Genomic DNA, 13,381 nt, shown 5'->3' with positions numbered 1-13,381 from the left:
TTTTAATGTGTTAGGAAAGAAATTTAAAAGCAGGACCTCAAAAGCTGTAATATCAGGATAATTCCCAGTCTCAGGTATTATTGAATGTAGGAATCAGGGGATTGAATGAACAGATGACTGGAGAATTGGTGTTTAAGGAGGGTATCAGAGTTGTTTGGACCAGCTGTAAGGCACGTAGGACCTTTACAAGGTGGAGATGTTTCACCTTAGCAGAACTGAGACAATTCTCAGACTCAGACTCCCAACAGCAACGTAATTTGTTGTCGGGAGATTTGCTCGTGCAGCTGGGGAGGGTTAAACTGGATTGGTGGGGGATAGGAAACTGAGAAGCAGCTCAGACTGGAGAGAGGCAAAACTGGTAAGTAAAGAAGTAGAAAACAAAATTAGAAGGCAGATGAAGTAAAGGCAAGCATCAAATAGGATCAGAATGTGGAATAATGTTAAGAAGACAAAGTTAAGTACAATATCTGAATGCACGCAGGATTCATAATAATGTGGGTAAAGTCACAATAATGTGGGTGATTTGAAGGTACAAAGAAAGGTAAATAGATATGATTCAGTTGCCATTACAATGGCATGATAATGGGATGACCAAAGCTGGGAACTGAATATGCAAGGATATTTGTCATGTAGGCAAAAAAGACGAGGAGGTAGGATAACAATGTTAATAAGGGTTTTCAAATGAAGGATCGAGTGAGAGAACCAGTTTGGATGGAGCTAAGAAACAGCAATGGGCAGCAAATGTTTGTTGGAGTTACTAATGGGCCACCAAACTGTAATGGTTACATTAGGACAGTATAAATCACAAAATTATAGATGCAGGTAACATGGGAAGTGCAGGGATAATGGGCAATTTCAATTTACATTTAGACTGGGTAAACCAAACTAATGTTGTAGAGGGTGAATTCCTGGGTGTGCGCAAGATTTGATTTGATTTGATTTATTATTGTCACATGTTTTAGCATACAGTGAAAGTATTGTTTCTTGTACGCTATACAAACAAAGCATACTGTTCATAGAGAAGGAAAGGAGAGACTGCAGAATGTAGTGTTATATCATAGCTAGGGTGCAGAGAAAAGTCAGCTTAATGCAAGGTAGATCCATTCAGAAGTCTGACGGGAAGAAGCTATTCTTGAATCAATTGGTACATGACCTCAGACTTTCCTGGAGCAGTATATTGAAAAACCAACTCGGGATCAGGTTATTTTACATTTAATAGCATGTGATGAGAAAGGGCTAATTAATAACTCTGTTGTAAAAGAGCCTTTAAGAAATAGTGACCGTAAAATGCAGAATTTTACATTTAGTTTGGAAGTGATAGAACTCATTCTGAAGCTACGGTCTTAAATCTGAACAAATGAAACTGTGAAGGTGTGAGGGGTAAATTAGCTGTGGTAGGTTGGGAAAAACTAGGGGAAAAAGTAGTATTTAAAGAAATACTACAATTGCCTGAGACACAAATGCACAACAGGAAAAGTGAATCAACTGTGGCTAATAAAAGAAGTTTAAAGGTAGCATTAAGTCAAAAGAAGCAGTGAGCCCGAGGATTGGGAGCAATTCAGGATCCAGCGAAGGAAGAGCAAGAAGCTGATAAAGAAAGGGAAAAGAGAATACTAATGCACATTAATAAGATACATAAAATGAGCTGTAAAACCTTTAGGCATGTAAAAAGGAAAAGATTAGCAAGGTCAAATGTGGGCCATCACAGGCAGAGACAGGAGAATTTATATTGAAAAATAGGGAAATGTTAGAGGAACCACATAATTATTTTGTGTTGGTCTTCACTGAGGAAGATCGAGAAAATCTCTCATAAATATGAGGGAACCAAATGGCTTGTGAAAATTGGATTGAAGGTTGATAATTCCTCTGGACCTAATGAGCTACATTCTAGTGTTGAAGGAGGTCACTGCAGAGTGAGTGGATGCATTGGTACTTATCTTTCAAAATTCTGTGGATTCTAGAAGGGATCTGGAAAGTAGCAAACCCCAATATTTAAGAAGGGAGGGAGATAGAAACTGGAGAACTACAGATCTGTTAGTTTGACATCAATAGTTGGGAAAATGTTAGAATAAAGGATATGATAACTAGGCATTTGGAAAATAATGATATGACTGGGCAGAGTCAACACAGATTTATGAAAAGGAGATCATGTTTGACAAACCTGTTGGGAGTTTTTTGAGAATGTTATCTGTAGCATAGATGAAGAAGAATCAGTGGATGTGATGTATTTCAATTTTCGGAAGGTTTTTGATAAGGTCCCACATAGGAGGTTAGGAAGTAAAACTAGAGTCATGGGATTGGGAGTAATATACTGGTATGGATTGACAGTTGGTTAATAGACAGAAAACAGAGTAGGAATAAACAGGTCATTCTCAGGATGGCAGGCTGTTACTTGTGCATGGATCAGTGCTGGAGCCATAGCTGTTTACAGTCTGCATAAATGATTTGGATATGGGGACAAAATGTCCAAATGTGGTGATGACACAAAATTAGGTGGGATTGTAAGTTTCAAGGAGGATGCAAGGAGGCATCAGGGAGACTTGGACAGGCTAAATGAACGGTTGGGAACATGTCAGATGGAATATTATGTGAATAAGTGTGAAATTATCCGTTTTGGTAAGAAAATCAAAAAGGCAGCTTATTTCCTAAATGTTGAGATGTTGGAAAATGTTGATGTTCAAAAAGACCTGGGTGTCCTTGATCATAACATGCTAACATACAGATACAACAAACAATTACAAAATGGTATGATGGCCTTCATTGCAAAGGGATTTGAGTCCAGGACTACAGATATCTTGCTACAATTGAATAGAGCATTGGTGAGACCACACCTGGAGAATTACACATAGTTTTTGTCTCCTTATTTAAAGAAGGATATACTTACCATGGTGCGAATGCAACTAAGGTTCATCAGACCAATCCCTCATAAGAGATTGTCTTATGAGGATAAGCTGAGGACACTGGGACTATATTTGTTGAGAATTTTGATGAATGAGAGGTGATCTCAGTGAAACTTACAAAGTTCTCACAGAGGGTGACAGATAAGATGTAAATAGGATGTTTCCCCTGGCTGGTGAATCTAGATCCAGAGGGCACATCCTCAGAATAAGAAGTAGGCTGAGATCAGAAGGAATTTCTTCACTCATAGGGTGGTGAATTTCTGGAATTCTCTGCACCAGACGGCTCTACAAGCTCAATCATTGAGCATGTTCAAGACAGAAATCAGTTGATTTCTGAATACTAATAATATCAAGGGATATTGGCGGGTGGAACGGTGGCACAGTGGTTAGCACTGCTGCCTCACTACACCAGGGACCTGGATTCGATTCCCACTTGGATCACTACCTATGTGGAGTTTGCTCATTCTCGCTATGTCTGTGGGTTTCCTCTGGGTGGTCCGGTTTCTTCCCACAGTCCAAAGATGCACAGGTTAGATGGATTGACCATGCTAAACTGCCCTTGTGTCAGGGGGACTAACTAGGGAAAATGCATGAGGTTGTAGGAATAGGCCCTGGTTGGGATTGTGATCGTGTAGACTGGATGGGCTGAATAGCCTCTTAAGCTATAGATTCTATGACTCTGTATGGAGATAGTGCAGGAAAGTGGCACTCAGGTAAATGATCAGCCATGATCTAATTGAATGACAGAGCAGACTCGACAAGTTAGTCCACTCCTGTTCTTATGTTCTTAATATCTCCTTATGTGGCTTAGTGTCATACTTTGTTTTCTAATGCACTTGTGAAGCACTTTGGAACGTTTCATCATGTTAAAGTCTCAGTACAATAGGGGTGGCACAGTGGCTAGCACTGCTGCCTCACAGTGCCAGGGACCCGGGTTCAATTCCAGGTTTGGATCACTGTCTGTGTGATTTGCATGTTCGCCTCGTGTCTATGTGGGTTTCCTCCCATAATCCAAAAGACGTGCTGGTTAGCTGCATTCCCTCTCAGCACCATAGTCTGGTGACAAGGAGATTTTCATAGTAACTTCATTGCAGTGTTAATGCAAGCCTACTTGTGGCACTAATAAATAAACATTAAAAAAAACTTAAAACAAATAGCTGTTTGTTTTTGTCTCAGGATTTGACTCGTTTATACAAATGAGCAGATGGAGAGCAAATTAAATTAATAACCTTAGTGGCTTTCATCTAGGGCAAGTGACCACCTGTCAAGTATTAAAAACCCACCATGACAAGTTATGAATATGTATTCAATAAATGTTGGAGGGCTGGCACCATGATGGTCATAAATCCCATTGCATCCTTATTGCCCTTCAGGGATAGGAATGTGCCACCCCCGCTCGATTGGTCCTGCATCTGTCATCATCTCCCAAGGGCAACCAACGACGGGCAATCAACACAGCCTTAGACAGGAGAAAAATAAATGATGCACCAATAGAAAGTAAATGGACCAGAATCAGCACAGAGAGACTTGGAAAGAGTACTGTCAACAATTACTGATGTGAGGAGTTGGTTAAAAAGATTAACAAAATTCTGATACATCCACACGTCAGTGCAGGTTGTACAATGTATGTGCAGTTTTGGTCATCTCAGTGCAAGTGGAATGTACATGTGAGAGGGTGTCCAGAAAAGAAACAAGAATCATTCCAAGAGAAAAAGGAGCAAGATATAAGGAAAGGTTTATTAGCTAAGCCTCATGAGCTGGGAGTCAAGACATGGCTTCTATAAGCATAGAATAACATAAGATGTACAGCACAGAATCTGGCCATTCAACCCATCAGATCTATGTTGGTGTTTATACTATTTATCAGCTTCCATTCATCCTGCATATCTAATCCAACTAATATAATATTCCATTCTCTTCAACCCTTTGTGTTTATCTAATCCCCTTTAAATGCTACACATCTCAACCACTCAGTCCACATTCCAACCACTTCTATGTACAGAACTTTCTCCCACATTCCATATTGGATTCATTAGTGACTACCTTCTATTTCAGAGTCATTATGGCACAGAAGGAGGCCATTGACCCATCGAGTCTGTGGCTCTAGTTTTTGACTTGTCCTGCAAATGGCTTAAAGGGAAATTCAGAGTATTTAAAATTTAAAACAGTGAAAGTAAATTTGAATTAGAAATCTCAAAGGAGACAAATTCACGCAAACATATCAATTTATTTGTCAGGCTACAGTAATAGGCATATTGACTTCAGGGGTGTTAGAATAAATTTTGATATTAGTCCAGGCATCCGACTATTAGAGATGTATCACAAAGTCTTTACTCAACTATTTCTTTTCCACAGGGGTCAATCTTACCTCTGGTTGATGGGCAGGGCAAGCCAGTAAGATCATGAGAGACCACTAAATCAGGTTCTCGCCCAAAACGTGGAGAGGGGTAATGACCATGGGACTACTGTGCACTCTGCAACATCGATTGATGGTGGGGGGACCTGTTACCAGGCCGGGGAGGAGATGGTGATCTGCTGAGATAGGGGATGGGTAGCAGTCGGCCGTGGAATCCCACAGTAGCAGTGGGGGGGTCAGTTTTCGGTCATGGAGGCCTGCTACAACAATGGAGACAGTAGCAGATTTCCATGCTGTCAAAGCACAGAAACTTGCACATGTGCAATTATGTCCTCTGCGGCTATCAGTCGGCTTTTGAGCAATTTAGTCCACCCACTCCCCCTGCTGGTGGATTTCTAGTTTTGCCTCATTTTTTGACTAAATTAGGTACAATTGGATTTTTAAGTTACCCAAAAAAGGGTGGGAATTTCTCCTATTTTCATGCTTGTTTGGCACTTAGAATTTCTTTGTTTTAGTCTTTATCTTCATCAGAGTGTCAGTTGTTGGGCTCAATAATATGGCTTTATTTTCCAGACCTCAATATATGCTGATGCTTGGTGAATAGTTGCAGTTAGAATCTTCTGATTCAGCTCTCTTGATCTAACTGTCACTTTCTGTTTCTCTGTGTCTCTTTTTCCTTCTGGATCTTTCTTTGCTTGCTTGTCTCATTCCATACCTCTGTCATTTCATCTCTTTCTCTTACTGTCTTTCTCTCTATCTCTATATCCTATTTAATTTCTGTCTCCATCTATTTCACTATAATTCTCTCCAATTGTCTCTCCTCCCGAATTTCAAATTTATCTTTCTCTCTGATCAATGTCTGTCTCTGATTCATTCACTCATCATTTTGCTCCCCTCTCTTGAAAGATGAATTTTATATTTGACCAATGGTATAACATAATTTTCAAATGGAAAATCCATTAGAATATTTAGATCCCAGATGTATGAATGTGTCTGCATTGTGTCTGTATAGATGTGAGTGTCTGTCTTTCTCCATGTGTATGTCTAAATAATGTATGCATATGCATGTGTGTATCTGCATATGCATTTTTTATGCTGGTATATATGTGTGTCTGTGTATATGTGCTCTGTGTGTGTGTGTCTGTACATGTTTGTGGCTCTATTTGTGTTTGTGTGTGTCTGTGTGTGTGAGTCAGTATATGTGTGGGTGTTTGCGTGTCTGTATGTGTACATGTGTATTGGTTGTGTCTGCATTTTGTGTGTGTGTACGTGTTCCTACATTTATTTGTGTAATGTGCGAGTATGTGTCTGTATATTACAAAAATGGAAAACGCTGGAAAATCTCAGCAGGTCTGACAGCACCTGTGAGGAGAGAATAGAGCCAATGTTTCGAGTCTAGATGAGATCCTCATCAGAGCCCTGAGATTTTCCAGAATTTTCTGTTTTTGTTTCAGATGTGGAGTTTCAGATAGCAGCATCTGCAGTATTTTGCTTTTATCTTTGTGCCTGTATATACTTGTGTTTCTGTGTGTCGGGCATCAGTTTAGCTCAGTTGGCTGGACAGCTGGTTAATGATGCCAAAAGTGCAGTTCAGTTCCCATACCTGCTAAGATTATTCATGAAAGCCCTGCCTCTCAACCTTGTGCCTTCTCTGAGGTGTGATGATCCTCTGGTTAAATCACCATGAGTCAATGCTTATGGTTATTTGGGACATTGGTGACTTTTCCTTCCCTTTATGTGTATCGGTGTGTGATGTATATGTGTGTATGTGTCTGTATTGGACAGTGTCTGTGCATTTAGCATAATGTGGCAATGCCGACGTTGGACTGGGGTAAACACAGTAAGAAGTCTCTCAACACCATGTTAAAGTCCAACAGATTTATTTGGTAGCAGAAGCCACGAGCTTTCGGATGCTGCTCCTTCATCAGGTAAGTGGGATTTCAGTTCACAAACAGAGAATACGAAGACAAATTCAATTTACAAAAGACACAAACTCAATTTACAATTTACGATTTTGTAAATTGAGTTTGTGTCTTTATATGCCCTGTTTGTGAACTGAAATCCCATTTACCTGATGAAGGAGCAGCGCTCCGAAAGTAGTGACTTGTGCTACCAACCTGTTGTACATTTGTGCATGTGCATGTGCCTTTGTATTTAAGTCATGGTGTGGAGATGCCTGCTGTTGTGAGACTTCTTTCTGTATTTAGCGTGTTTATTTATATTTGTTTGTGTGTGCACCCATGTCTGTGTTTGTGTGTGGCTCTGTGTAATACTATGTGTCTGCATATGTGTAAATGGGGGTTTTTGTAGTGTGTATGTATCCATGTTGTGTGTCTGTATGTATGTAGTGTATATGTGCACAGGTCTGCGTACATCCGTGAGTCTGCTGTTTTACAAATGGAGTCTTTCATTTGAAAAGTCCCATATAAGACATGCAAAGCCTCACCAGAGATTGGCACAGCTTATTGTCATCTTGTGGATCTAGTTTTATTATCTGTCAGGGACATTATCAATTTGTTATCAATCTTTACATTATCCCACTGATAAAAACATTGATCCTTGACTAAATCCATCAAGGAAAACAAATTGCAAGATCATATGCCAATTGCTGTGTGTCACAGTGCACTTGTTCTAGTTATGGATTTTCTCTCAGTCTTCATTTTAATTTTTTTTCCCAATTTGCACTTCTTGCTGAAGGTTCTGCCTCCCAGTGCTGGATTCCATGAGGGAAGCTGATTGTCCATTTTTGCATTTGTCTAAACAGTGGCAGACTTTCTGACTGTATGGCACCTAAGCCTGTCCTCACCTGTCAGGGACATGGAACCCAGTTGACACAGAGGGCAATTTAGAGTGTTTCTTGAAACTGCCCCCCAGTCCCCATCATCCCCATCCCATTCCACCATCCCCTTCTCACCCACAGATTGAGATCAGTTAACTGAGCATTGAGCAGAATCACTGAGACTCTCAGCATTGTCATACCTTCCCGTTACCAACAGAACCAGCATTTATTGCCCATCTCAAGATGCCCAAAGGCAGTTGAGAGTCAACTGCATATAGGCCAGAACAGGTAAGAACAGCAGATTCCTTTCCATAAAGGACATTAGTGAACCAGATGGGTTTTTCCGACAATCAACAAAGGTTTCATAGTCATCAGTAGATTCTTAATTCTAGAAATCTTTTATTGAATTAAAATTCCACCATCCGCCGTAGCAGGATTTGAACTCAGGTCCCAAGAACGTGAGCTGAGTTTCTAGATTAATAGTCTAGCAATAATACCATATGGCCATCATCTCCCTTATTTGATGGGGTAGATGCCAAGAGGATGTTTTCAGTTACGGGAGAAATTAGAACAAGTTTAAGAATAAGAGGTTGACTGTTTAAATGGAGATGAAGAGAATTTATTTTTCTCAAAGTACACCATTGGTATCTGGGATACCTTTCCCAAAAAGCAGTGGAGGCAGGACCACTGAATTTATTCAGGGCAGAGTTGGACACGTTTTTCATAGACAAGGGAGTCAAAAGTTATGGGGGGCAAGAAGGAAACTGGAGTTTGGACACAACCAGAATAGGTCTGGCTGCTTGGAGGTGCAGGCTAGAAGGGCTGAATGGCATACTCCAGAATGAAGTATGCCATTCAGCCCCAAATCCTAAGTCATATGCTCCAATGAGTTCTATACCTCACTCTGAAAAACAGATTCCCTCTATTTCCTCCCACCCCTTGATCTGTACATTTGTGATTCTGCACTGGCTGTGAAGGTGTACAATCTAGAGGTTGAATTGTGCTATGTGATAAGAATAAAATAAACCATACAAATTGGATTAGATCTTTGTTAAAGCCACAAATAAGTGGAAAATCAGACAGCATTCAGGGATATACAGGAAAAACAGGGTCAATATTTCAGGTGAGTGAACTGGAAGATTTGGCTTTTGCCTTAGTGAAATTAGGATGAGTTGCATGCGCAAACTAGAGTGGCAATCTCTCTCTGCCATTTCGATGAACTGATATGAATTCCCCTAGTGCCATCACACCATATTCTGTAGTAATGTGTTTGTATTCTTTTTACTTTTTACAAAAGAGTCCACCCAGCTGTATGAGCAGATTTATTACTAATACATACCACAGTTTTCCAGCATCAATAACTACAATTCCTACATCCAGCAAACTGCCTTTATAAGCAAACCAGCCAAGTTCAGGAAACAATCCTATTAGCTATGAAAATCGGTGCCAAGAACTTGGTGAGAAATTGAGCTCAAAATACAGTATGGATGTAAAGCTATGGTAAATGTGGCACCAGATGTTTCTGCTTACACTGGTAAATAGGCGCTGGACATTTATATAATGCTGATGGAGATGGTTGCCGAAAACCCAGCCTGCCTGTAATGGAAGAAAAGCTGATTTATAAACCACCCCGGCAGTAAGGGTGAGAGGCTTGCAAAGTAAATCAGAAATGGAATTCTGCAATGTGTGCTTGTTCAGTAGCGAATAACATAAAGATAGAGCAAGTCTCCGATGTGGTGTCTGGATGATAGATAACATTGGATGAACTCAGTTAAACTTTCAATCAGGCTAGCTTTAGGAGTGCCGAGGGAGGTGGAGTTTCAGTGGTATCATGAAGGGCAGCAAAGAACTTTCTTAGTCACAAAATTAAAATCGTAAGAATGTCTAAGCATGTTAAACAACAAGAAACTTTCACTCCTCCTTTGCAGATAACTTTGTGGTGGATCACAGTTCTTGCGTACGAGCATGCCCGAGCAACAAGATGGAAGTGGAGGAAAATGGAATCAAAGTGTGCAAACCCTGCACAGATATTTGTCCCAAAGGTAATCCTCATTTTTGTAATGTTGAAACCTCCATCTCTTAGCAAGCCAAAACCAAGACTGATCCTGCCTCATTTTAGAAGACTGGAGTATCTGAGTAAACAATAATTAATCCACTCATTCCTTTAAAACCACTTGCTCCACTCTCCACAAAGTACTGACTCCTTGCTGTTTGTGGTTCTGGTTTGGCAAATCTCAGTATCTCTCCAGCACAAGAACATTCCTTTGGCTTGTGAATCTCATCATGGAGCCTCCACCACAGGTGACCAATCAAACCCAATCTTAGCCACAAGTGCTTTCTCAGAAAGAGTCACAAAATGTCAGGAACAGGACTCTTAGGTTAAATTTTAGTTCCTGAAGCCAGACTGATTCCTGGGCCAGGAACTGGTTTCCCCCCACAGTCCAGAGATGTGCAGTTAAGATGGATTGGCCCTTCTAAGTTGCCCCCAGCATTAAGAGACGTGTAGATTAGCCAGGGTAAACGCATGGGGTTACAGGGGTGGGCATGGGGGGGCTAGTGGGCCTGGGTAAGATACTCTTTCAGAGGGTCAGTGCAGACACAATGGGCCAATCGGTTTCCTTCTGCATCGTTGGGATTCTGTAAGTTCCATGGATAAGCACCATGGAGGAGATTTTCATGGAGGCAGCCAGTTAAGAGCTGACTCCAAAAGCCCTGCTAGTTATGGGTGATGATGATGGGTGGGCAACACAGGCAGGAAGACCCAGTGGGAGCTCCTAAGGTTCAATGTTTCTTACTGTCTCAGTGGGAGAGATAGTTGCTGTCGCTGTAAATGGGCAAATGTGAGGGTGCCTCACGATGAAGGTGCCTCCCAAAAATGTATAAATTCCTACAAATTAAACTGTGACCATCGCTGTCAGCCTATCTTTGCAGAGGGGAGGCCACTTACAAGTAGCCACTGGGAACAGCTGTGACTCTCTCAGCCTGGCAACTTTTGAAACATGTGTCTCTGAAAAATCCAGATGGTGTGAAGAATGCCCTCATTTAGTGCTTAGATGGCCATCTACCAATGATGAGCAGGTACTTATCACCCCCTCCCTCTACTCCCCACTCCAGACTCTGCCACCCTGAAAATAGGTTGGAGGAGGGACATTTCAGCAGACCAGAATGTTATTGTCCTTTGTGCTTCAGGGCTATGGAGGGGTATTTTGCCAGGATACCTGTAAACTAGCGAGCTCTCTGAGGCTTGAGGCTTGCAAATGAAAAACAAAGGATTGTCTGTCCAAATAAAATTCCTGCATGAATCAGTGCCTTTTGACAGAGAAGACTGGAAAAGTGAAAGAAACATAAAACGGACAACAGACAAAACTAACAATCTACAATAGATTAAAATCCATGGGTTTGGCACAAACTTTCTTTAATCATCATACTTGCTTATTTCCTGTCAGATCTCTCAAATTCACCATGGGCTGAAAAGTTAAACCAGTGTCTTGTCATGAGGTTGTGAACGATCCCCTGACACTTCATAAACAGGAGCAAACGGAGTTGTCCCCAGTGTCTTGATCAATAATTATCTGTTAATCAACATCACCAAAAATAGATTGTCTGGTTGTTATCACATTGCTCTTGGAGGGATCCTTCTACATGCAAATTGGCTGCCATGTCTTCTGCATTGCATCAGTTGACTACTCTTCAAAAGTATTTAATTAGCTGCATATTACTTTGCAACATCCTGAGGCTCTGAAAGACACCATATAAATGCAAGCCCTTTGTTCTTTAACATTTCTGATCCTTGTGCCCTGATGCTGTGGCTCCCACCTGGAGCATTGCATCTAAAAATAATTCCTGAAATGTCAGCATGAATGTGTATCATTCAACAATTCCTGACTAAAAACCAGACTCGAAGAGCTTTTTAAATTTACATCACTTATTTTAGTTTTAAGTGAATGTTAATCCTATAAGCATTTTTATGTAGAAAGTTAATTTGCATGATTCAGCTTAGTTAACCTCTGCCACCTCCCCCACCCCATCACCCATCCCCGTTTCTCCTCTATGGTGTCTGCTTCCCACCAATAAGTAACCTCATACTACCACCAGAATCGGTACAAATTGTAGCATGAACGTCAATATGATGGCAGAAACACTTACTACTCTCTGTGCCACAATGAGATTATGCAGAAAACCTGCAGCCTACCAGATCTGAGCATTCCCCTGATATACCTCACCACATGAATTCCAGCCTCTGCATGATATAGCTGGAACAGAAACTGTACCCTCTGTTCGTGGTGCTGGTGTTTTACAGTTCACTCAGGGAATCTGAGTTGCTGTGGCTATGGATAAGGATGTTGGAGGCTCCAATTTTCATTCCGTCACATGGCTGACCGGGGATCTGAGCCACTCTTACCACCTGCCATTGGCTTATGCTGAAAGGGTCTGCGGGTTGGTACTCAATCTGTTCAGCCATTTTATGAAGATACCTCGGCCACCAAGTCCTGGGGCGGAATTTGAACCCAGAGTTTCTGACTCAGAGACAGAGACACCATTGCACAGTGGCACAGTGGTTAGCACTGCTGCCTCACAGTGCCAAGGACCCAGGTTTGATTCCTGTCTTGGATCACTGTCAGTGTGAAGTTTGCACTATGTCTGCATGCATTTCCTCTGGGTGCACCAGTTTCCTCCCACAGTCCAAAAGGTATGCTGGTTAGGTGTATTATCCATGCTAAATTCTCCCTCAGTGTACCCGAACAAGTGCCGGAATATGGCATGTAGGGGATTTTCACAGTAACTTCATTGCAGTGTTAATGTAAGCCTAATTGCAACACTAATAGATCAATAATCAAATAAAATATACAAAAATACAAATTAAGAGCAAGGATTGGCCATGAAGACCTAAGTACCTTCCTTAAAGCACTATAGATTGTGGTTTTATCCAATGTGCATTGAAAGAAAGAACTTGAATAGCTAGGATGTCTTTCATGACCTCAAGGTATCCTGTATAATGGAGTGCATTTGAATTGTAGACACTGTGGTAATAGCACAACAAGATCCCATACACAACGGTGTCATAATCATCAGATAATCTGTTTTTAGTGATGTTGATTGAGCAATAAATACTGGCTAGGACACCAAGGGAAACTCCCTTGCTTTTCCTTCAGTAAACCCTGATGGGACTGGATAGACTAGATGCAGGAAGGATGTTCCCAAAGTCTAGAACTAGGGGTCACAGTCTAAAAATTAGGGATAAGCCATTCAGAACTGAGCTGAGGAAGAACTTCTTCACTCAGAATCGTGAACCTGTGGAATTCTCTACCACAGAAAGCTGTTGGGGCCATTTCATTAGGTATGTTT

The 13,381-nt window shown here is 41.1% G+C and overlaps 1 protein-coding gene across 2 annotated transcripts in view; it reads left to right on the top strand.

Annotated features, from left to right (window-relative positions):
* LOC145349910 (receptor tyrosine-protein kinase erbB-4-like) overlaps positions 1-13,381 on the top strand; it is a 1,005,257-nt gene that overhangs the window by 663,134 nt on the left and 328,742 nt on the right. For both annotated transcript variants that reach the window (XM_080198569.1, XM_080198568.1), the window contains exon 8: positions 9,964-10,077. In XM_080198569.1, the coding sequence (XP_080054695.1) occupies positions 9,964-10,077 (114 nt within the window). The remainder of the gene's footprint in view (positions 1-9,963; positions 10,078-13,381) is intronic.

This window comes from Carcharhinus amblyrhynchos, chromosome 11 (genome assembly GCF_965287045.1).
Source record: "Carcharhinus amblyrhynchos chromosome 11, sCarAmb.v2.hapA, whole genome shotgun sequence".
In the NCBI taxonomy this organism is placed as follows: domain Eukaryota; kingdom Metazoa; phylum Chordata; class Chondrichthyes; order Carcharhiniformes; family Carcharhinidae; genus Carcharhinus; species Carcharhinus amblyrhynchos.
Note: the sequence above shows the minus strand (reverse complement) of the source record. Positions and strands in the feature narration are given on the sequence as shown.